General features: G+C 36.3%; 1 protein-coding gene across 3 annotated transcripts in view; it reads left to right on the top strand.

The window, feature by feature from the left end:
* Positions 1–26567, top strand: part of PLCB1 (phospholipase C beta 1) — a 744009-nt gene that overhangs the window by 240513 nt on the left and 476929 nt on the right. For all 3 annotated transcript variants that reach the window (XM_005568372.4, XM_005568373.4, XM_065521765.2), the window contains exon 3: positions 229–297. In XM_005568372.4, the coding sequence (XP_005568429.1) occupies positions 229–297 (69 nt within the window). The remainder of the gene's footprint in view (positions 1–228; positions 298–26567) is intronic.

Here is a 26567-nt window from a genome sequence, read left to right as displayed (position 1 = left end):
CCACACACTTTTTGCTTTCAAAATGTATAACTGAGCAGTTAGCAGTTAGCTGTCTTTTTGTTTCCATTCTAATTCAATTGAGAAGTGATGTAAGAGGAAAGAAATATCCCAACTGCAGAGAAGTCTTCAGTCAAGTCTCAAGATAATTTTTTAAGTGATGTCAATAACATAAAACAAAGAGGAAAGATCTGTGTGGTTGCTTAATGATTTCATGTTTTTGCCTTCCAGGAGACGGAGCTACTGGATCTCAGCCTTGTCAAAGATGCCAGATGTGGGAGACACGCCAAAGCTCCCAAGGTAGGAGGCTGAGTGTTGTGCATGTACCAGATGCTGCCTTGATTGTTTAGCTGTGTCACCATATCAATTAATTGCCCCAATTAAAAGTTTCTATGTTGTAGATGTTGTAAAACACAATAGCCAGTATGCCCTAAACACTTTCACTTTTATTAAACGATGGGAACAATGAACAAATATGTGGGCTCTTGAACAAAAGGGGTTTGCTTTGTGTCCTCTAATTTTGCCTTTGTTTGAAAGAACAACAACAACAACAATGCCCAGGTTACTGGGTAATTCTAAATGATTAAAAAGTACTTGAAATTATTGGAAAAAATCTTTGAACCTCGTAAACATATGGGAACTAACCATTAGACGTGATGAATAGAACTCCCATGTTGAAATGCTCTGCCATTGAAATGATTCCATCCACCATGCCAAAAGGTGTATGGTCTTAATTCTGCAAATGTTACTAGTAAAGATCAGCATAGTTTGGGATGAATTGTGTGCAGTGTCATTTGTTTTGGTTTGAAAATCTTAACTGAAGAAATATTCAAAGAAGTGTTTTCAGTCTATTTTTTGAAGATTCTTTTTAAATATTGGATGAAGAACATAATTTTTTTAAGCGTAGATGATCTGGTAGGATATAGTAGCAGGATATGTTGACTTGCCATCAAAGTTAAAACTATTCTTCATTTTATTTAAAATTTAGTACTTTACATACTTCATTTCTGGCAGAGAGGGTATTGGCAGACACAGAAGTACAGTTGCCATTTAGGAGCTCAATGCCTCTTTCCATAATTGATATAAAACCAGCTATTTTCTATTTGAGTGTCTTCCCACAACTTTTGTTTTATCTTTTAAAAGTCAAAATTCTTTCTCTGACATTAAAATGATCTGTTGCTTTGGAGATGCAAGACAAAAAAATCACCTGGAATAATTATTCTTCAGAGGCGTAAAAAGGCAGTAGGTGCCAGCAAATTCTATGACATAGCAAACACACAGCTGCTATGCTTTTTTATTTATTTATTTTATTTTATTTTTTGCTGAAAGGGTTAAAATGATCTATGTTAAAATGTAAAACACAAAGATTTTTAGAAAGAAAAATTAGAACTATTCAGGAAGGCTTCTATAAGTGTTTCATATGAAACTAGTCTGTTATTTACATTTATCTCCTTAGTAACATGGAATTTCAATAGTTTAGCCTCTCAGTTTTGTATCAGACTTACCATAATTAATGCTTTGTTGATGATTCAAAATTGCTCACAGTTTTTAGTATAGGAAAGAATATTTTTTCTTCTTCCACCAACAACATTTCAGCCAAATTTCATATAAGCCTGTTAGCTCCAAGAACTATATTGATAATGTAGCTATGAAATTTGTCTTTGAACCTAAGTTTATTGGCCTAACTTGCAATTTCAATATCGATATTAGTTAAAGACAGTTGCCGACACTGTTTCAGAGCCCCCTTTGTCTCCAGGCATTGGGAGTCAAAGTGAATTCTGCTGCCACATGGAGGGTTTCTTTCAGGCTTGGATCTGTCTCTTTTATTGCAGTACACAGCTTGCTTATCAGTTAAGTGTTTCGTTTATGGATGTAGTTTGATAAATGTCTACTGAACAGTGACAAATGAACAGAAGTAGCGCCTGTACTGTGCTCAGCTGATAAACCACTGTTAGATCCTAAAATGCTTCTCGTGAGGATGGATTTTTAACACTCAGAATACTCTGACTTTGACAGCTTTTCTCCATCAACTCTTTCTTGGAGGGACTGATTGCTTTCTCTTCGGATTACCAATGTCCTGGCTTCCTTTTTCCCCTCCTATTCCTTGCTGATGTTCAAGAACCTCACTCTCCTTTAACATTTTCAAAGCCTGGTTCTATTAAATATTACCTGTGTGGCTTTCCTGAGACTCCAGCTTCTTCCTCGTTGGCTAAATGGTGATGATAATGATAATAACAAATGCTTGAAATGGTTGCTATAAGGATTAAATGAAATAATTCATTAGGAAACCTTTAGCACAGGAGTTCTCAAATTTAACTGCTCATGGAATTACCTGGGAAACTTTCAAAAATGCTGATGTGTGTTTTCCGCCTCCAGAAATGCTGGTACCATAAGAATCAAATTGATACAGGTATGGTGTGGGCATGACGGATTTGAAAAACAAATTTGCAGCAAAATTTGAGCACCACTGCCTTAACTTACTATTGGTGTATAATAAGTACTTACTATTAGCGAATATTGTTGGTAGTAACATTGTTGTTTTTGTTATCACTAAAAAATTCAAGTCAGAATTGTAGAATGCCACTTTTCATTTCAGTCACTTAATTTGGAAAAGTTTATGTCAGCAAGAGGAATCAGAGGAGGGGCTTATCTCAAAGGGAGCTGTGGATTGACAGGCAAGAAAGAAGTTGCTATTACTATCAGTTTAAAATCTTCAAATTTCCAGAGAAAACGTCAGCTTAAATTGGATAAATAAAAATATAATTTATTGAAAATGACTGGAATGTATTGAAAATTTTAGTGGAATTGCCAGGTTCAGGTGAAGTTTCATTCCACTGCTCAGTTAATGTCACTAAGGACTAGGTGCCTCTTTTTCTTCATCAGTATGCCATCCAAGGTTCTGGAAGGGGTTCTGATATGGCTTGGCTATGTCCCCACCCAAAATCTCATCTTGAATTGTAAATTCCCATCATCCCCATGTGTCGAGGAAGAGTCCAGGTGAAGGTAATTGAATCATGGGGGGCAGTTCCTATGCTGTTCTCGTGATAGTGAGTGAGTTCTCATGAGATCTGATGGTTTTATAAGTGTTTGGTAGTTCCTCCTGAGTTCACTCTCTCTCCTGCTTCCTTGTGAAGAAGGTGCCTGCCTGCCCGTCATCCTCCACCATGACTGTAAGTTTCCTGAGGCCTCCTCAGCCATACAAAACTGTGAGTCAGTTAAACTTCTTTGTTTCATAAACTACCATCTTGGGAAGTTCTTTATAGCAGTGTAAGAATGGACTAATACCGGGTCCTTTTTCATCTTCGGTTTCCCCTTGGATACTACCATCTGCACACCACCCTTGGCAGCTCCTGGCCTCCCCACCTAACAGTGTCATATGGGGTGGCCCCAAAGAGAGACTAGCTGCCCATCAGAGAATTGCATTATGATTACAGTATAACTACCATGTAGCCGAAGGTGTATGGCCTGCAAGAGGAAAACTAGACCATTGAGTTGGTTAGAACAAAAGCAGCAGCAGGACTTAAAATATTAAAAGTATAAAGATATCAGGATAAAGTGAAGAAAGCTTGGAAACTTAGGACAGAAAGGCAATGTAACAAAAGGACAGATTGAGTGCAAGACTTTCTGCGGAGGCTTATAGACCATAAAGGAAGGAAGAACATTTGTGAAGCAGATATTTATCAAAATACCCAGGCACCCCACAAATATTTATGTCTATATTCGTATTATTTTTGTTTTTTACAGAATCTCATTACATAAAAATTCAAGATCTGGTTGAAAATGAACTGTGTTTTGTGCCTGCTGTAATTTGAAATAACATTTATAGGAAATGGAAAAGCTTCCATGTGTTACCCTGTTTATGAATTTAAATGTCAACACCCAACACAATACATGCAATTCCAGATCTTCTTTTCTGTATATAACCTTTGTTCAAGTTGCCAGTTTTAGAATTTCACATTAGAGAGAACTTAGGAGATCTTTATCCAAATGTAATAACCAAAAGAAAAGAAACACAGTATCCTTTGAAATCTAAAAGGTGCTTACTTTCTTTTCTTGCTCTCTCTCTCCCTCCTTCCCGCCCTCCCTGGTTTTGTGAAGCACACGTAAGGGCAAGATGCTGTGGTATATATATCTTGTCTGTGCTTATACATGTACTTTCTGGATCGTCACTTCAAAAAGATCTTTGCTTTTAAAAAGAGTGTTTATCACTGCGGCCTCTGATCTATTAGCAGTGCCTGACCCATCAGATCCATTCAGTGGCTCATGTGCAGCTTCCATAAAGTAAAATAAACTTGATGAGAGTGGAAAATAAACTTGTCTTGTACAGAGCAAGTGGTTTTGTGAAACTTTTTTCATGTATGTGACTGTATGTTCTGAGTCACAGCATAAAGTGTAATTTTTACTGTGGGCAATACATATCGGAGAAGTTTTAAAAGTGATGCTGAACAAGATCATTTCTTCATCCTCATGATTCTCAGCATGTATTGAGTGCTTAGTGGTATGGAAAAGTGGGGAAAGTGGAGATGTGGGTTCAAGTGCCAGCTTTGCCATTAACAGGCGTAAGGAATTTGTGCTGTCTGCCGGCACCTCTACTTCCTCATCTATGAAATGGGGCATGGGATACGTGGTTTTAGGTATGTAAGTTCCATTAGCCCTTGATTCCAGCTTTTAAATTGAGAAGTTAAACACCCATGGCTTTCCACCTTACAGATTCGAAAACTAATGTTGAGTAAGTTTACATAACCTGAAACTTCTTACCTTCGTCATACAAACCAAGTGAACCAAAAAAAAAAAAAAAAAGGTCACACTCTAGCCAAGGTAAGGTGCTATGCCAACAAAAAGGATTAAACACTTGTGTCAAGCTTCTTTATGTGTGGCTTCTCAAAAGCGTTCTAGGATTGCTTTTGGACACCACAGGGAGTGACCTCACGGTCACAGAGGCTCTCCCAACTTTAGTACATGAAAACTGTGTGCTGCCAACTTCCAGCTCTCAAGAATGCATGCAGCAATGTCATTGAAAAATATTTTTATAGTTATACAAAATAAACTGCTTGTTATGCTGATCTGACAACTAGTTTATTCTATTAGTAAAGGGCAGTTATGTCAGATATGTAATGTTAATTTTAATGTAGATTCTTTGTAAATATCTAGGCCACAATTAAATTCTAGGTGGTACATAGTATCATCAGAATCACATAAGGTAGATTAGGGTAAAATCAAATTTTAAAAATTGATTAGGCTTTCTTTCCTAATCTCTACATAAACGTGACAGCTTTTTTACTTCATTCTTTTATTGATTAGACAGAAGTCATTGAGTGACTGTTTCTGCCAGGTACTGTTACAGGCGCTGGAAAACAGCAATGAACAAAAAGACAAACAGCTATGCCATCATATAGCATTTTATTTAAGAGTGAGGAAGTGGTGGTAGTTTTAAAGTCGGTCTTAAAAAAAGAAATCTGCTGGGCATGGTGGCTCACACTTGTAATCCCAGCACTTTGGGAGGCCGAGGCGGGTGGATCACGAGGTCAGGAGATCGAGACCATCCTGGCCAACACAGTAAAACCCCGTCTTCTGGCTTGTAGGGTTTCTGCTGAGAGGTCTGCTCTTGGTCTGATGGGCTTCACTTTGTAGGTGACCTGGCCTTTCTCTCTGACTGCCCTTAACATTTTTTCCTTCATTTTGACTTTGGAGAATCTGAAAATTGTGTGTCTTGGGGTTGATGTTCTTGTGGAGTATCTTAGCGGTGTTCTCTGTATTTCCTGAATTTACATATTGGCCTGTCTTGCTAGGTTGGGGAAGTTCCCCTGGATAATATCCTGAAGTGTGTTTTCCAGCTTGTTTTCATTCTCCTTGTCCCTGTCAGGTACTCTATTCAATTGCAGGTTCAGTCTTTTTTACATAGTCCTGTATTTCGTGGAGGCTTTGTTTGTTCCTTTTCATTTTTTTTCTCTAATCTTGTCTGCATGCCTTATTTCAGCAAGGTGGTCTTCAAACTCTGATATCCTTTCTTCCACTTGGTTGATTCAGCTATTGATACTTGTGCATGCCTCACAAAGTTCTCGTGCTGTATCTTTCAGCTCCATCAGGTCATCGATGTTCCTCTCTAAACTGGTTTTCTAGTTAGCAGCTGCTCTAACCTTTTATCAAGGTTCTTAGCTTCTTTGCATTGGGTTAGAACATGCTCCTGTAGCTCAGTGGAGTTTTTTATTATCCATCTTCTGAAGCCTGCTTCTGTCAATTCATCCATCTCATCCTCTGTCCCGTTCTGCATCCTTGCTGGAGAGGCATTGAGATCCTTTGGAGAAGAAGAGGCACTCTGGCATTTTGGGTTTTCAGTGTTTTTCTATTGATTCTTTCTTGTCTTTATGAGTTTGTTTAGTTTTGATCTTTGAGGCTGCTGACCCTTGGATGGGGTTTTTGTGGGGAATTTTTGTTGTTGATGTTGTTATCGTTGCTTTCTGTTTGTTTGTTTTTCTTTCAATGGTCAGGTCCGTCTTCTATAGGGCTGCTGCAGTTTGCTGGGGGTTCACTTCAGGCCCTATTCATCTGGTTTGCTCTTGCACCAGGAGATGTTACTCAAGGAGGCTGGAGGATAGCAAAGATGGGCGCCTACTCCTTCTTCTGGTATCTCTGACCTCAAGGGGCACCAACCTGATGCGAGTAAGATTGCTCCTGTATAGGGTATCTGACAACCCTGTTAGAGGGTCTCACCCAGCTGGGTGGCATGGGGAACAGGATCCATTTAACGAAGCACTTTGACTGTCCCTTGGTGTAGGGGATGTGCTTCGCTGGGGGGAAATCCACTCGTCTGGGTTGCCTGGATTCCTCAGAACTACCAGGATGAAAACCTAAGTCTGCTGGTCCACAGAAACTGCGGTCACCCCTCCCCCTGGGGCTCAGGCGCAGGAAGATCACGGTTCTTTCCCTGAGCCTCTGGCTGAGTTGGAGTTCCTGCAAGGAGGTCCCACCGAGTGAGACAGGATAAGTCAGGGTCAGGCCTGAAGAGGCACTCTGACTGCAGTCAACCACAACTGGTGTGTTGGGCTGTGGGGGAATCTCTTGGGACCAAGCTGCCCAGCCTCCCTGGTCCCAGGAGGGGAAAAGCGTGGCCTGGAGCTGTAGAGATGGATGCCACCCTTCCCCCACTCAGGGAGCTTCGCATGACAGGCAGTTATGAGTCCCAGTGCTGGCTGCTGCCCCTCCTCTAAGGAGTTCGAATGGCTTAGACAGCAGGCAGCCACAGCTGTGGTGCTGGTGGCCCCTCCCCCTGGGAACTTGGCAGGCTTAAGCAGATTCGAGCTAAGAGGCTGTTGAGAATCTGCACAGCTCTGGGGTTGGGACCCTAGGCCCCAGTGGTGTGGGTTCACGAGTGCGATCTTCCAATCCATGGGTTGCACAGTTCCGTGGAAAAAGTGTGGTTTCCCCAGCTGGGTAGCACACTCACTCACTGCCTTCCTCGGCTGGGGGGTGAGGGCTCCCCTGTCCCATGTGGCTCTCAGGTGGACTGCCACACCACACTGCTCTTCCTTCCTCTCCATGGGTCATGCCAGCTGCCTAGTCCGTTCTGATGAGAGAACCTGGATATCCTGATTGCTGGTGGAGGATTCGCACACTATTATGGTTCTTTTCGATGGAGCCTCTGATGGCTGCTGCTCCTAGTTGGCCATCTTGGCCCTGCCTCCCCGTTCAAGTTTTATTATAAGATTGCAGGAAAGCAGTCACATCTTTAGATTCTAATAATAATTCTTGTATTCTAGCAATTACTACAACAACTACAGTGACTTTCTCCATTGAAGTAAAGGCATCCATGAGGATTGGAAACAGCTTCTTCCAAACTCCTCTTAATGTTGATATTTTGACCTCCTCCTATGAATCATGAATGTTCTTAATGGCATCTAGAAGGGTGAATTAAGGTTTTCAATTTACTTAGCACACATACATCTGAAACATCCCTATCTATAGCAGTGTAGCCTTACCTAAAGTATCTCTTGAATAATATGATTTGAAAGTCAAATTTATTGATCCATGGGCTGCAGAATGGATGTGTTAGCCGGTATAAAACAACATTAATCTCCTTGTATATTACCATCAGGGCTCTTGAGTGACCAGGTGCATTGTCACTGAGCATTAATATTTTGAAAGGAATCTTTTCTCAGCATTAGGTCTCAACAGTTAAGCTTAAGGTATTTAGTATACCATGCTGTAAACAGATATGCTGTTATCAGACTTTGTTGTTCTATTTATAGAGCACACGTGGAATAGATTTAGCATAATTCTTAAGGGCCCTAGGATTTCCAGAACGGTCAATGAGCATTGGCTCCCACTTAAAGTTACTAACTGCCTTAATGCCTAACAAGAGAGTCAGCCTGTCCTTTGAAGCTTTGAAATCAGGCAGGCATTGACTTCTCTGAAGATATGAAGGTACTCGATGGCATCATCTTCCAACAGAAGACTGTTTTGTCTACATTGAAAACATGTTGTTTGGTGTAGCCACCTTCATCATTGATCTCAGCTAGATCTGGGTAACTTGCTGTAGCTTCTCCATCAGCACTTCCTGCTTCACCCTGCAATTGTATGTTATGGAGAAGGCTTCTTTCTTTAAACCTCACGAACCAACCACTGCTAGCTTCATACTTTTCTTTTGCAGCTTCCTAGCCTCTCTCAGTTGTCGTAGGGCTGAAGAGAGTTAGGGCCTTGCTGTGGGTTAGATTTTGGCTTAAGGGAACATTGGGGCTGGTTTGATCTTCTATCCAGATGGCTCAAACTTTCTCCCTATCAGCAGTACATTTGCTTTGCTTTCTTATCATTTGTGTGTTCACTGGAGTAGCAATTTTAATTTCCTTCAAGGACTTTTCCTTTACATTCACAACTGGGTGGCTGACTGTTTGGCACAAGTGGCCTAGCTTTTGTCCTATCTTGACTTTTGACATGCCTTCCTCACTCAGCTTAATCATTTCTAGCTTTTGACTTAAAGTGAGAGATGCATGAATCTTTTCATTTGAACACTTAGAGGCCATTGTAAGGTTATTAACTGGCCTAATTTCAATATTGTGTCTCAGAGAAAAGGGTGGCCCCAGGAGAGGGAGAGAGATAAGGGAACAGTTGGCCAATGGAGCAGTCAGTACACACACAACATTTATTCATTAAATTCAACATCTTATATAGATGCAGTTCCTAATGCTCCAAAACAATTACAGTGGTAATATCAAAGATCACTGATCACAGATCACCATAACAGATACACGAATTATTAAAATATTCTGAGAATTACCAAAATGTGACACAGATACATGAAGCATACACATGCTTTGTAAAAATGGCACCAATAGACTTGCTGGACTCAGGAATACCACAAACCTTCAATTCGTAAAAACAAACAACAACAAAAAACCCCACAATATCTGCAAAGCACAATAAAGCAAAGTGCAATAAAATGAGGTGTGCTGGTAGCTATTGAAAGTCAAATCCATAGAGATAGAAAGTTGCATGGTGGTTGCTGGGGCTGGGGGAGGAGAAAATAGGGAGTTACTGTTTAGTGGGTACAGAGTTTTCGTTTGAGAAGATGAGAAAGTTCTAGAGATGGATGGTGGTGATGGTTGTACAACAGTGTGTATCTACTTAATGCCACTGAACTGTACACTTAAAAATGGTAAATTATATATTGCGTATGTTTTACCACGTTTTTTAAAAAAGAGGAAGAAACTGAGAAGGAGCAACCAGTGAGGAGGGAGAAGAACCAGAAGAATGCATATCCTGGATGCCTAAAAAATATTTCATGGAGGGAATCAAATGGTGAATTCAGGTCAAATGATGAATTTCCTTCTAGCTTTTCTTTTTTTATTGAGACTTCACTTTGGCACACTAGTAACTTTACTAACGATACCCTTTTATATATGCTGTAAATATTTTCCTTATATCATGACCATTTCCTGCTAATATTCAAATTAGGCCATTTATTTAAGGGTTGTCAAATCTCAAATAGCTCATCATAGAATCTGGATGCCAATATATAAATCTCATAATGAGCTGTTATTTGGATGTTATACAACAGTGGTTTCAATGAATCATCTATGAGGCCTGGAGTTGAAATGAATGCTTTATTTATTGTCTCCCATTGCTGATTATAAGCTGTTTCCCTGATTTTGTACAGATTTCACCATTATGTGAAGTCACAGTCATAAAATTTGGTATAGATATTTGAGGTTTAGGAAAGAAGAAGAAAACTCTTTACACCACAAAATAAAGGTTTCTCTTTTTTTCTCCTGCTTGCTAAGGAGATCAACCTTTGACTCTTATTCTTGGTTCCAACTATTTCTTAATTTACCTAACATGCTTCAATAGTTTTTTTTTATTTGCTTTTTGGTTTGTTTTGTCATTCTGTTACTATAAATGTGTGCTTATTTATAGCTTTACTAAATGGAGCAAAATAGGGCTAAAAACTTACTGAATGATCTGTGTGTGTGTGTGCGCGTGTGTGTGTGATGGTTTTGACAGCTATTCACATTTATCTTTAGATGTAAATTATATGGCATAGTTCCTTTTTTATGTTCATTAAATTCCATAGATGTCAGTGGTTTCCTTGGAAACAAAAACCTTTATATAACTAGTCAGAGATTTGGTAGCAGAAATACCAGGATGCTGGCAGGGGTTCAGGGGTGGTTAAAGAATGGTTCCCTTGGTAGATATTTGCATTTAAAACTCTTCTGGCTTGTCTCCCTGCCCCTTACCATCATGGCCATTCAATAGTGAACAAGAGAAGATTTTTAAAGCTACTATTAAAATGTAGAAATTTTCTTTAATGGCTAAAAGCTTTTTACTTAAAAAAAAATCGCAGATAATGCTAAGTCTTTTATGGGATGGTATAATTTCCCAAATTTGAGAAGAGGTTGCTGTATCTCCTATCAACAGTTAAATTTGCATGTTTAGGCAATGCCTACATTTTTCAGTATATATGGTGTCCATTTGTAAAATACAGTGAACTGAGTATGTGTGTGGTTAAATCAAGATTCTATATCATTTATAATGGCCAGCATCTGTCCTATTACCTTATTGTCAAAGGGTTCTAAAGGACCTGGAGAGTTTGTAGAGAAGGTAAGGGAAAGGTCACGGTTCTGTTCAAGGGCAGTAGTAGGTGAAAGGCCTGGCAGCCAAGATCATTCTCATGGAGGCCCAGAGTGGACCTGTTGTTGAAGACAGAATTAGTACCATGAGTTAATCAAACCCAGGTCTTTTCAGAAGATTGTGACTCATTTTTATCACTGTCCCTCTCTGGTGTAATTTCAACATAAATCCAATTTGTTCTACATGCAATGGTACATAGTTGCATTTTGGAAACATTTCTCAATTTCAGTTCTTTTAAATGCAATTATGCGCCATCTTGTGGACATATCCGATATTAAATTCTTGAATTAATTCTACATAGTGAACTGCTCTTTAAGCCAGGGTTTTCAATCATGGGTACTAACATAGAGATATGAGAAGCACTTGGGAGCTTTTAAAATCCTGATGTGCAGGCCACACCCCAATCAATTAAATTGAAATGTTTGCCGTGGGGCTCCAACACTGATATTGTCTTTAAAGTTCCCGAGAGATTCCAGTGTTCAGCCAAGTTTCAAAACCATTTCTCTAAGTAAAAAGAGTACCAGCTTAAATGGATGATTTCTCTTTTGAAAATAGAGATTTTACACAGAAAAGTATCGAGAATTTTCCTACAAAATATGCTTGTCGAAAGGACCACTTTTCAGTCTAGTTTTCCTTAAACTTGACCACTATACTTAATGTAGAGAAGTATGCCACGGAACTTGTATCAGTCTTCTCTGGTAACCACAGCAAAGTACCACAGGCTAAGTGGCTTAAAGCTTAAACAACAGAAGTTTATTTTCTCACAATTCTGGGAGCGGGAAGTCTGAGACAAAGGTGCCAGCAGGGTTATTTTCTTTGGAGGCCTTTCTCTTCGGCTTACAGATGGCTGCCTTCCCCGCGTCTTCACGTGGTCCTTCCTCTGTTTCTATTCCTAATTTCCTCTTCTAATAGGGAACAAGTTGTATTGCATCAAGGCCCACCTTCATAAATGTATTTAACTTAGTTACCTCTTTAAAGCACTATTGCTAAATACTGTTACCTTCTAAAGTACTGGGGGTTAATACTTCAACATACATATGTTGAGGAGACATAAGTCAGCCCTTAACAGTATTCCCTCATTACATGACAAAGCCTAGTTTAGGATTTGCTTCTTTGTAAGAAGCAGCAGTGTGTGATTATTTTGTTGTTGGTTTAATATAGAAAAGTAGATTTTTTTCTTTATAATCAATACAGTGGTCAGTGTGGATAAAACTGCGTAGTCAGAATCATTTCAGAAGTACACATGCTTGTTTTTGCAGAGTGGCTTTAGTGCAGAATATGTTGATTTGGTATTATCAGCACTAATTTCTGCATGCCCCAGGGCACCCAGTTTGTATCTTTGTGTATTGTAAGTGCCTATAAGAGTATAGTTATTAAGGGCACAAGCTCTCAGGTCAGAGAACCAAGCCACAATGCCAATAACAGGCTGTATGATCCTGCAAGTTATATTACATTTCTGAGACTTAGTTTCTTCACCTGAATTACAGGAATAATCTCCATGTTTATGTCATCTATTTGCAGTAAGGACTCAATGACAAAATGCACGTAAGGCACCTAACACAACTGTCACATGCATTGTTTGTCTAAATACATTTTAGCCATCATTATTAAGTAAATAAAATATATAACTTACATGTATGTGATGTAGTGGGGAAAAGCAAGTTAAATAGGCATAATTTAACTATTTACAGTAGAATTCCATGTACTAATATGGATCATCACTAAGAGACTTATACTTTTGTAGCTGTGGTGTTTAAACCTACTGATTAAAATCTAACTTCTATGTATTAGCTATAGAAAAATGAACTTGAGGCATGTTTATCTTTGCAGCCAAACAACTACCCCCAGAGAACTATCACAGCAATATTGTCATTATAAGACTTACAGTTCTTATTTAGAAAACTGTCTAGATTTACCAACAGTTAAATAGATTTTCCAACCATCAAAATAATTTTAGAGCAATTTACTTTCAGTTAAGAACATGCCGGTATCTTTTTCTGCACTATGAAGTCATTGAAGCAAAATCCAAAGCACTGTTTTGAAATGGAATAACAAGGTTGGGGGTCAGAGAGACCCAGATTCAAACTCCAGTGCACTTATTAGCTGAGAGAACCCAGGAAGGTTTATTGGTTTCTCTGTGAATGATCATGCTTGCTGTATTGATTTGTCTTGCCAGTTGGATTTTAACTGGTAATAAGACATAAATCATAATGTTTGATACTACTTACTTCCCTATGGACCTTAAGTTCACTTTTCTTCTTAATGTTCCGTAAGACTGGTAAATAATGAAGTGTGTATGTGTGTGTGTATATATATAACTTGAACATCCTCTATATATACTACATGTATATTGCTTGAACTTCCTCAGTTTTGGAGATTAGGTTATAAACTAATGTGGCATGTATTTTGATACATGTTCCAACAGGGGAAAATACTGGGATGTAATTTAACAAAAGAAACATTGTGAAATGGGAATATTCTCAGAAAATATGGAGTATATCATTACAATTCCTTTTCGGCCTTATGACTTATAGTAGACTGGGCACTGTCCTGGTTTTCAGGTCACGGAGGTGCTATAGTTTGAATGTTTGTGTCCCCTCCAATATTCATGTTGAAACTTAATCGCCAATGCAATAGTATTTACAGTTGTGGCCTTTTGGAGGTGATTAGGCGATGAGAACTCCTCCCTCATGAATGTGATTAAGGTCCTTATAAAAGAGATTTCACACAAGGTTCAGTCCTTTTTCCCTTCCTCCTTGGCCCATCTGAGGACACAGCATTCGAGGCACCATCTTGAAACAGAGAGCATCCTCACCAGACACGGAACTTGTCTATGCCTTGATTTTGAGCCTCCCAGCCTTCACGTCTGTGGGAAATAAATTTCTATAAATATTTCCCACCTGACAGATCTTTACTTATAAATTGGCCAGTCTGTTTGTTATAGTAGCACACATAGACTAAAATACTAGTTTTTAGTTTGGGTACTGCAGCTGATGGAATAACCTGGGTAGAGTCATACCATCTTTTAGTAATCTCACCTTCCTCATCAAAAAATGAAGGAGACAAGCAAGATGATCCCTGGGGACTAAAGGTAACATTTGTATCCGTCATAGGGCTATTGTGAGAATTAAATGATACACATCTCTCAAATGGATTTGGCAGCCATAATGTGTGATATACTAATATTTGAGAGCAAGTTGGGTAGAGTGGAAGGAAGTTAGGAATGTATACCAGTTTATTCTGAGAAATTTGTTTTGTCATCTTTGAATGGGAAATGGCTGAAAATTCTTAAATTCCTTCAATGTACCATAAAAAAGTGAAATCCTGTATCACTGCCCTTGGATGTGTTGCATGGCACATAGTAGGTACTTTCATAGATGAAAGAATTCTTATGTATAGCATTTAACTTATGTAAAAAGTGGCAATTAAGACAGTAAAATATTTGCCACTTAACAAATATTTGTTAATGATGAAGTAGAGTTTTCCAGAACTCCTGAAATTAATTTTGATAGAGATTTCAAGAAGATAGAATAACCTAACTAATTAGACAGTTTGTTTGTTGATGTTTAAAGGTGAGACAAGACCACTGAGATTAAAAGATCAGAAAATTCTCTTCACACACCTAATACATTTTCTCTATACCACCTGGTACTTCTGTACTCAAATGCTGCTTGATTTTTAAATTTATACCCAAGCATTACTGATTTCAGGTAAGACCAGAGGGCTTGGGAGAAGAATTTGCTCATCACTGCCAGCCATGAATGGGCCTAGTTTTGTGAACAGTTATTGTATTTTTTTCCTCAGGTATATAGAATACTTTTATCAAAACCAAAACTCACTATTTCTCCAAGTGAGTTCCTTGGAATACTAATAGATGTTATAACAATGTCATCTAGGTGTGGTGGCTCACACCTGTAATACCAGCACTTTGAGAGGCCAAGGCAGGATTGCTTGAGGCCAGGAGTTTGAGACCCAAGGCTGTATCTCTTAAAAAAAATAGCTGGATGTAGTGGTGCATGCCTGCCTATACTCCCAGCTACTCAGGAGGCTGAGGTGGAAGGATTGCTTGAGTCCAGGAGTTTAAGGATACAGTGAACTGTGATTGCACCACTGCACTCCGGCCTGGATGACTGGTCAAATAAGTTTGGGAAATGCTAAGTATTCCTTTATTGCAGGATTTCTCACAGGTTTTGATGTGTTGGACATGGGTTAGTGTCACCTCTTTCTTTTTCCTTTAACTATGGGTCTCTTGGTCACAAGCATCTCATAGGATTAATATAAATGTTCTAAAAACCATTTGTTATGAGGCTAACCACGCTTAATAAACCAGGACACAAGTTTATGAGTGATGCTTATCTTCACAATAGTGCAGATCCTAATTAAAGATGTTTAGAGAACAGGTTCTTAGGTGATCGAAACCAGAAACGTCTTTCTCATATCTCTTGATAATATTAATATAATGTTGAATTTTGTCTTGTATTGTATTATGATGTTTTGAATTTTAAACTTTACTATTTGCATTATTCCCACCTAATTTATTTTTTTCAATTCAAGACCTTAGTTTATGACAGAAAACCATCAGCATTGCCCACATATTACTCAAAACACAAGAATTTCATTTATTCCCATAGGACCTGGAATCTACGCTGGCATTTAGACAAGCCTAAAGCCTAGTGCAGCACTGCAGTGAGATTCCCTGTCTACTCACAACTATTTCTAGAGCCTATTTTTCTATGGTTCTACATCTTATGACTTATATAAAATCAGTACTACTTGACCTTTGTGGAAGGATTTTAAGTCAAGGTAAACCTTGAATTGAGGTTAGATTAAAAGTGGGTAGGACTTACTTAGGGAACAATAACTTTTAATAGTCATAGTTTCTTTTTGGTTCCTGGTGTGTGTATGCAGAAAGAAAGAAGTCTGATGATTCTCTGGTTCATGGGAGTTGACTTTTATGCCCTGAAAGGGAGGCTTTGCTTCTGTATCCTCACACTGGGGAACAGCAGTGGTTAAGAGGCTCCACCAGGATTACCCATGTGGTCATAATCAAGTTGCTCAACTTCATGTCTTGCTTTCTTCATCCATAAAATGAAGTTAATAGTACTATTTCTCAGGGTTATTGTGAGAACTAAAGGCCATAACAAATGTTTCATAATAGGAAATCTGTAAGTTGTAGTTACTGTTATCCTTAAAACTACAGGTCATTAGTGCATATGTTTAATAGGCTTGAAGTTGTGCCATTATTTGACAAGTTAAACTCTTGGCTGCATCATCTATATTCTCAATGTTTTTCTTTAGGTATTTTCATTTGCCATCTACAGTATATAGGCTTCTATCTGGCAAAGTTTTCACTTTTAATGGTATCTTTAACAGTATTTTTCAAAAACTTTGAGTATTACTCATATTTCAAAATTAGTAAGGTCATGTTAAATTTTTACATAAATTGTTTCTTCCTAGACTATTTCAAGATTTGTAATATCTGGTTAAAATTGTTTAGCAAACACAATTTTTCTTTTTATGAATGTTGATTAAAAATTAAATTTTACTGTCTTTAGTTGAAATGTCATTTTGTATCTGTGCATGAATTACATTTTCCTTGATTCTTATAGTACCTTAGTGTAAAAAAATTTAGTAAGAGTTTAAAAAGAACTTTCATTGGTCGAGACACATACAAATGATATGGGAAATTCAACACCTATTGACTTTATTACTTTTGCCATAAATAAATCTCTACTGTCAAAAGCAGTAGTTAATGAGACATTTATTTTATTTAATGGATCTCTGAAACATGTTTCTGTGTTAATCAATTTGCTTGCAATTTTGTTTGAAGATTAAAGATTCTTCAGAAGGCATTGTCTACATATTATTACTTATAGATACCAGATGAAAATCTAAATAAAATTAATTTAAGATCTCTTATATTAGTTCTGTCCTACACATATACCAAAGAATGTGGAGTAGCTGAATAAGGAAAATTAAATTTTAAGTTTACACAATTTTAAAGTCAATAATGCTTTCAAATAAATTATCTGTATATAATATTGAAAAGGAATAGCTCTTAGAATATCTAAAATAAAAATAGATGATTCAGTGGGATATTTCACATGAGTTGGTGGTTGATAAAACTTTCAGGAAGTATGTTAAAGAATAACTTGTGTAAGTAATAGTGAACTAGACTCAATATTTAATTTTATGCTCAGCTGCTCAAAATTTCATGGTTTGAGTTGAGAATTCTTAAGTCAAATAATTTATTTGAAGGATATTGTAGAGCATTTGAAATACTGTGAAAGTGTGACTTGAAATCTGTTTTTCCCATTAAAAAAAAAACAAAGTAAATTGTTATTCTAGACTATAAAATATAGAAAGTCATAATAGATGGATACACTCCTCTGTAAATATTTTTTCCCTGATACTTAACTGTACCATGTTATTCTAAATTCTTTCCGGTAAATGCTTACAACTGTTCCAAGTGTCTGGAAACTCATCAAGCTTCTTTTAATCATGTCCCTCAAATGTTTGGCTTGTAATTTACTAATATTCATGCCCTATTTAGATTGTAAACAGAGAAACTACAAAGTTGTAACAGAAAAGTAATATATTGAGCTGAATCATGCCTTACTTTTGTAAGTTGAGCTTGTTTCTCTGGCAACAAGATATTAGATAATAAATCATATATCTAAAACCATGTAACTACAGAAGTGGGGAGCTGAAAGTTCAGAATTATCATCTGACTGTGTTGATGGCGTCTTTGCCTCAATTAATAAGGTGTGACAATGTTGACTCAAGGACAGAAATTCAAGCTGTGGTGGATCCAAGGGGATTAAAAATATTTCTTTTAATCCTAACAAAGCATATTGCTTTAATGGCATTAGTTGGTATTAGTTGCATGTGGCAAAAAATTTCATACACTATTAATCCTAGCACTACATTGCAACACTAGAATTATGTGTCCTTGGCCTTAAATAAATTATTTGGTTGTATGATTGAGAAGAGAAAAAACAATTATTTTAGAGGCCAGTCTGAATTATTGCCTTAATAAAGGTTCAATTTCAAAAAATGGGAAGTTGCACAGTTCAGTTTAAAAAGGTGGGAAAAGTAACAGCAAGTGAGTCTTTAATTTTGTCAATATCTGAAGCTACTATTAATACAGAAATTTGCATTGAAAAAACATTCAACTAAATAAGTTGCCTTCATGGTTTAGTAATTCTAGATATATACAATCGTGTGTTTATTTTCCCAAAGATCAAACTGTGTTCATCTATATATTTGCATACATAACATATTAAAGTTTTCTCATCTAACACGACATTGTAAGCATGGCCATGATTCTAAATATTTTTAATATTTATCAGTTTTATAGGTGAAAAATAATGCATTGATTGGAAATCATATTAACTACTTACTATTTACTTTTGAATAGACAATTTCTGTTTTATTTTTGCTATTATAGGTAAATCTGAAGCAGATATCTCTTCTTCATTTGGCATTTTTATTCTTTGGTATTGCCTCAAATTGTAATCCTAGCAGTGAAATTACAGATCCGAATAGATCTAATTCAATCCATTATTACAGGTTTCTTCCTCATTTCCTCTCCTTTCATGTATTTCTGTTTTTGTATAGTGGCAATTTTGATTCCATACTTCATTAATATATTCACTTCTTTTTCATAGTCTACACAAAATAATTCTAGAATAAAAACATTGGTGCTACTAATAACAAGTCCACTAGAGAAAATCCAACATTTCTTTGCAGTTATCTTTATTCCTTATTGTATGCTTCACTAAGAAGATATACTCCAAGATTATTAAAATTATTTTCTATAGAGTTCTATTATTTATTTGCTATACATTTAGATTTATTTATTTATAGTTACATTCAATTTTGGAGATTAAAATGCTCTATTGCTTTTATCAATTTTACATTTGGAAAGCATAAAATATTCCTATGGTTCAAAATTCAAAATTATGTAAAGAAGAATGCTCAGGGAAGTCACTCCCATCCATATCCTTTCACCCTATTCCCACCCACCCTCTGGTTTTCCTTACCATGTTTCTGTTTGCAAAAATAAGGAAACACACACACAAACACATACCCAGCTACCCAGTCCTCTCATCTCATTTAATAAAAAGTCCATCTTTGCCCAGTGAATTGAGACACCAGTTTTTTCAAAATATATATAAAATGCCTTAGTCTTTCTTACACAAAATGTAGCATTCTATCTATATGCTTTTATAGGTTGTGTGTTTCACTTAATGTAACGTCAATACCTCTTCATGTTGGTCATGGGAATCTTTTTCATTCTTTTGTACAGCTGCATATTGTTCCACTATATGGAGGTTCTGTAGTTTTTCAGTCTTCTGTGGATGAGCATTTAGGTTATTTCCATTTTTTTTTTTTTATTATGTGTAAGGCTACAATTAAAAAAAAAATGCCTTCCTTTACATATGCAAAAGTTCAGTTTCAGGATAAATTCCTAGATTTGTTTGTTTTGCTAACATCTTCATAGACTTTTTCTTTGTTTAGTTTTTACCATTTTCTACTCCCCTTGCAATGTATTACAGAATCTTTATTCACATGCAGTCTCACTGCAAAGGACATTGATAAGTTTGTTATTTTTGCCATTTTGGTAAGAAACGTGATTAACACATTTTTAACTTACCTTTTTCTTACCTATGCATGAAACTAAGGATCCTTTCACATGTTTAAGGACCACGTATGTATATACATACATATATTTCTAAAACATATATAAATCGGTATTTATACACACATATGCCTTAATAAAATATATGTCATATATTTTAATATATCATAGTATATGTCTTAATATACATAAATATGTCTTCGTCACTTTGGACTCCTATAACAAATTATAAATATGTCTTGGTCACTTTGGGCTTCTATAACAAATTACCATAGACTGGTGGCTGAAATGAAAACATTACCCACAGTTCCGGAGGCTGGGTAGTCCAAGGCAAGGTGCCAGCAAATCTAGTGTCTGCTGAGGGCCCACTTCTTGGTTTGCAGATGGCTGCATTCTCATTGGGTCCTCACTTAGGGGAAAGCAGAGAGAGGGAGTGTTGACTCTCTAGTCTCTTTTTCCAAAGATACTAATCCCATTTTGAGGGCTCCACCCTCATGGACTTCCCAAAGTCCCTACCTCCAATACCCTATCACATTGGGGTTTAAGCTTCCATCTATGAATTTTGAAGGGAGACAGACATTCAGTTAATAGCACAATGCTCATTTGCGTACTTTGCACTTTTTTTTTTTTCATTTGGTATTTGGTCATTTTTTTTCCCCTTTGATTTTTTTTAAGCTCTTTATATATTAGGAGAATTAGCTCTCTATCATACCCTAGAGGTGCAAAAATGTCCTCCCAGTTTATTTTTTCCCTTTTGATTTTGCTTTTGGTGTTTTGTTGTTGCTGTTGTTGTTGTTGTTTCTGCCTTGTAAGTTTTTGTTTTTATTTTTATCTAGTCACTTTATCAATATTTTATCGTATCACTTTTGGAGTTTGAGTCACAGTTAGTTAGTAAGTCTTTATTCATGCCTCGTTTATAAAGCAAATTCACCCATAGATTTCTTTTTCTAGTATGACTTCATGCTTTTCCGTTTTGATCTTGGAGCATCTTGGAGGTATTTTTTTGTTTGTTTGTCATGAGGGATGAACCCAATTTTATTTTTCTAACTTACTATTCTTTCGTCCTAACACTGTCTTTTTTCAGAACATTTTTTGCCCTATCCTGGTATCTAGGTGTTCCAATAAAATTTATTTAAAAGTCCAGTTGTATATCTCTTTTTGTTTGCTATCCAGTTGTGCCAACATCACTTATTTAAAAGTCTGTCTTTTGTACTACTTATCAAAAAGTCCAACTTTTGTCTAGGTGAGTTGAAATACTACCTTTTTGATGTATAATGTTTCTATGGGTATCTGGATCTCCTTTTGGACTATTTTTTACTATTTTGTTGTTCAGTGTATCTATTAATGCTTACTGAAATACTTTAAGTTCAAATTCTGTCAGGGAAAAGTGGATTCTTATTCTAGAATAATAAAACAATCAGAAATTATCAGTTTTTACCAACCCGTTATATCAAATTTTACTCTCAGTACTGTTCTCTCCTTTCCAACAACCACTTCCCATGAAAAAACTATTTTTCACTAAGACAATTTGTGTTTGTTTCATATATTTTATGTAACTAGAGAGTGCAATTTTCTGGTTTTCAAAGCTTTATTTATTTTTACTTTATTTTTTCAAATTCCTAGAAAATGACAAAATCATTACTCATTAAACAATTAGCAATATCTTGTAGATTTACCCACAAAGTCCAGAAAATAAAAATAAGAAAAAAACACTTGTGGTTACTCTGCCTTATAAACTTTCATTTTTAGAAATCCATGCCATCATATAAGTTGTTTGTTCTATAATTTCTGAGCTCATTTTCTGTAAAAATAACTCCTGTGCATTATTCATGTTGACAGGCCCTTTAAATAACCATAAAGCCTGTGGGAACAGATTAATGCTGCATCTGCCCTGTGCTTTTTAAGTCTATCATTTTTATGGAATGGAAATCTTACATAATGCCAGAACTTTTCTGACATTGTCAACTGCTTGTGGTGGCATAGGGAAGTACCTTAGCTGCACTACGTGGGTGACAATGTCATATTTCCTGATTGTATTTTTATCCGAGGAGGGTGAGAGCTGTCAGTTTCACTTCCTGTTAGAAAGATATTCGAAGTTGAGTAAGTTTTCCTTTAAGTGAATTGTCACAGGTAGCAACTATCCGAGTCTGTATATTCTATTCTTTGTGCCAGAATTTTTCTTACCACTGATTACCAGGCACATAACCACTCTGGCCATTTATGACCTTTGGGAAATTAAAATTAAAATGATATTAGCCCATATGGGTAGCAGTGGAATTGGTCTGATTTAATGTTTTTAAATTTTCTTTATTTTTTGAAATAAGTAATGTTTACATCTACTAAAAAGTAATTACAACTATTAAAGGTTATCTTATTAAAAAGTATTTCCCCTTCTCCCCTGTTCCCTTCCCCTGCGGCAAGGATTCATAGTATGTTTTCATTTCCCAGAAAACTTGTAAATGATGATGTGCTCTCAAATGCTATTTAAACTTAGCAATATGTTGCAGAAATTATGCCATGTCGGTACAAATACAAGTACTCATTATTTTTCTAGAGGTTGTAGAGTATTATTTCATATTTGTTGCAGAAATTATGCCATGTCGGTACAAATACAAGTACTCATTATTTTTCTAGAGGTTGTAGAGTATTATTTCATATTATAGATATGCCATAATTTATGTAATGAGTCATTTTCTACTAGGTATTTTGTTGTTTCCAGTTTTTTGCTGCCTCAAACAATGCTTTGAGATATATATATATAGATATATATATATAGATATATATATATACACACACATATACACACACACACACATTAAAAAAATCATCTTTGGGCACAATGCAGGTATATTTGAATTTCCTATTGGTGAAATTGCTGAGTCCAAATGTATGTGCATTTTTAATTATGAAATACATTGCCAAATGGCTCAACTAAGAGATTATATCAATTAATCAATTACACTTCCACCAACACCAATCAAGATGACCTGTTTCCTCATTCTCTTGCCAATGCCATTTTTGACTGAATTTTTTTGGTCTTTGAAATGTTATAGATGAAAAATTGGGAGCCCTTTATTACTTAAGTTTGCATTTCTTCTATGAGTGGAGAGGAGACTTTTCTTATGTGTTATTTGTATTTCTAACCATATCCTTTGCCCATTTTCCGATAGAGAGTTGTTCTCACTGCTTCATAAGATATTTTGGTATATTAAGAGCTATCATATATTGGAAACATTATATCCAGCTTGTAATTTTAATTTGACCTTGTAGAATTATTGCCTTCCAGAATTACATTTTGTAGTCAAATTTATTAGTCCCTTTTAAAAAAATGTACTTCCAAACAGAACTATCTATTCTAAAATAATAAAGATCACTTTGTGATTTCTTCTGGTGTTTTTATGATTTTAATTTTTATGGTTGTTATCTTTGAGCTATCTGGACCTTAATTTATGACAGTGACAAAGGAATCTTTATTAGTCAGGATTAAAGTAGTCCGTGATAACAAACAGCCCCCAAATGTCAGTGGAATAACCCATCAAAAATACATCTCTTGCTCAAACCATCTGCTGAAGGTCTGCAAAAGCATTCCAAGATAGCTACCCTCAGTGATCTAGGGGTGTTTCAGTCTTGAGCTCAACCATCTCAGCAAGAGGCCTTGCATTTGCTGTGGCAGGAGAAAACAGCTGGAGAATCAAAGAGGACTCCTCAATGCCTCAGCCTAGAAGTGACACACATGCCTTCTGCTTATTGACCATGTATCAGTCACATGGCCCAGCCTAATTCAAGGAGGCTGGGACATACAGATAGATTCCAGTATGCCCATGAGTGAAAGGAGAACCAGTGATTAGTGAACTCATAATGTTGACCGTAATATCAATTTTATTTTACTCTAGATGACTGCCAGGTCATCTAACATTACTTATTGCATAACCCATTTTTTTTCTCATTGATTTGGAATGCTATCTTGGTTATACACTGAAAGCCTCTGTATCTTTCCATTTTTTTCCCCTGAGATCATTGACGTTTCTATATATTTTTAGACCAGTAGTAAAATGTTTTAATTATTGTGACTTTACAATATATATTACTTGATATAGTCCTACTTTATTAGCTTTTATTTACGTTTATTTTAATTTTCATTTGAATTTCAGAATCAATATATATTGCTCTCCTAAAAACCATGTGTATTTTTTATTGGTATTTCTTTAAGTGATGAGATTAATGTTATAACACTTTAGTGTACTACTTTTATGCAAGCAGAAAATATGTCCTCATTTATATTCAGGTTGTCTTTTATATTCCTTAGTAATGTTTTAAGGTCTTTATCATATAGATCTTACACAGTTAAAGTTAAACTTCCTCTGAGTGTTCCATCACTTTAATGTTTTAAATGGAGCTTTCATTTATATTTCTAACCACCTTTTATTAAACAAAGGGAAACTAATTTTTGACATAATATTAGGTATCCATGTACTTCACCAAATCTTTTAAAAACTAGTTTTCAGGCCAGGCACAGTGGCTCACGCCTGTAATCTCAGCACTTTGGGAGGCCGAGGCAGGCGGATCACAAGGTCAGAAGATCGAGACCATCCTGGCTAACACAGTGAAACCCCGTCTCTACTAAAAATCCAAAAAAAAAAAAAAAAAAAAAAAAAATTAGCCAGGCATGGTGATGGGCACCTGTAGTCCCAGCTACACGGGAGGCTGAGGCAGGAGAGTGGCGTGAACCCAGGAGGCGGAGCTTGCAGTGAGCCGAGATCGTGCCACTGCACTCTAGCCTGGGCAACAGAGCGAGACTCCATCTCAAAAAATAATAATAATAGTTTTCATTTGATTTTTTTCATTTTAACCCATACTCTCTGTAGCAATTATAGTTTCACTTCCTTATTTCTAAATTTTATATCTATTTTTTCTTTATCTTTGAATTTAAGTTTATGTATTTTGATGATTTGGTAAAATTCTCATCCCTTTGCAGTTGGGCAAAAATTAATCGATGTTGTATATGATATCATTTTATTAGATTCTAAACTCTTTATGAATTAGAACTATTTAATTCAATAAAAATGTTTAACATCTCCCGTAGGAAAATCACTGTGTGAGGTCCCAAAGGATATAAAAAAAGAAATAAAACATAGTTCTTATGCTTATGATTCTTACATTTGAGATCATCCCTCCTCAGCCCCCCAGAGCCAGGCACAGTGGCTCATGACTGTAATCCTAAGGCTTTGAGGGGCTGAGGTGGGAGGATTACTTGAGCCCAGGAGTTCAAGGCATCTATGAGCTGTGATCGCACCACTGCACTCCTGTCTGGGTCAATGAAGCGAGACTGTGTCTCAAAAACCAAACAAACAAAAAACAACAGGGAGTATCCAAAGGCTGTAATACAAGGTCAGTTGTAGTAAATGATGTAATTGGGAATCATAAGAAGTATATGGAAATACTAGGATTTTAATTTTGCCCAGTGCTGCTGTGGGTTGGAATGGAGGAGGGAATGCAGGAAGATGCGCAAGGCTTCACAGAGAAGGAAATATTTAAATGATATGTTGATGTTCTGAAACAAGAGAGCAAGTGAGCAGGGTGTAGTGACATGTACCTGTAGTCCCAGCTACTTGGAAGCCTGAAGCAGGAGGATTGCTTGAGCCCAGGAGGTTGAGGCTTCAGTGAGCTCTGATAGTGCCACTGCAAGACAGATCGTGGACTGCAGAAATGGCCATTGCATTCCTCAGGGGAAAATGTATACTTATTTTTAAAGCTTAATTTTTTTTAGCAGCTAGAAGAGGTACACCCATGAACATTCAATATCTTTAGGAGACTAACCATTTATGGGAATGGTCCATTAGTAACTCATTTGTACATATCCTAATTTAAAAATTGAGTATCCATTATATTGGAAACTAGGACCATTTCTTTCTCATTATTTGAGAGTCATGATTTGTCTATAATTTCCTTTATGACACAGAATTTATCTGACACTTTGAGTTAAATCAGGCTTGCTTTTTGGCTCGTAAGTATTCATGTATAGACAGAAATTGTGTTTTTTATCTATTTTTATTAAGTAAAATTGTGACATTGATTTTGTAACAAGATGAATTTTTCTTTGCAGACTAATTTAAGGAATATTGACAATCAACTTTCATTGAAAACAGTGGGTTTTGTGATTTCATGGAATAAATACTCTGTTCTAAGAGTTAACTGACCTACGTTTTTGTTTCAGGGTTTTGGCTAAATAGCTGCACATCTGTGGCACAAAGCCATTTTTCCTCAGTTTCCTATTGTGTAGAAAAAAAATTTGGGATCACAAAATTCCTAGATTCCTTCCATTCTGAAACTTTTTACATCAATTCCAACTTTGCCTTGCATGTCCAATGATTTGCGTTTCTCTATGTAAAGCACATCTTCTGGCACTGAAGTGAAAATGAGATTAGAAAACATCTAGTATCAAGGATAAAAGGTACAATTCCTAAGCTTATTTTGCCTTCCCTTGCTTCCTTTTTTCTCCCCTGAGAAGCAGGATGTCAAGCTCCTTGGAAAACTAATATTTCAAAGGAAATATCAGTTTACAACTGAAGTATGGAATTGAATGATTTCATTGTCTCAAAATGATATGGTGGTGAGGGTAGCATTCTATAATTTAAATATTCAAAGTTTTGAAAACGTACAGATTCTTTTTAATAATTCTTCCCCAGAAATATTAGTATTTACTAATAGTATTTTTTAAAAGCAAGTCTTCTTTGCAAGGTATAATCAGTATTGAATCCATAAAACAGAATATTTTGGAAGTATGGCTTTAATACAATGGCATAAT

This window comes from Macaca fascicularis, chromosome 10, assembly GCF_037993035.2.
Source record: "Macaca fascicularis isolate 582-1 chromosome 10, T2T-MFA8v1.1".
Lineage (NCBI taxonomy): Eukaryota > Metazoa > Chordata > Mammalia > Primates > Cercopithecidae > Macaca > Macaca fascicularis.
This window is presented reverse-complemented; position numbering and strand designations above follow the sequence as displayed.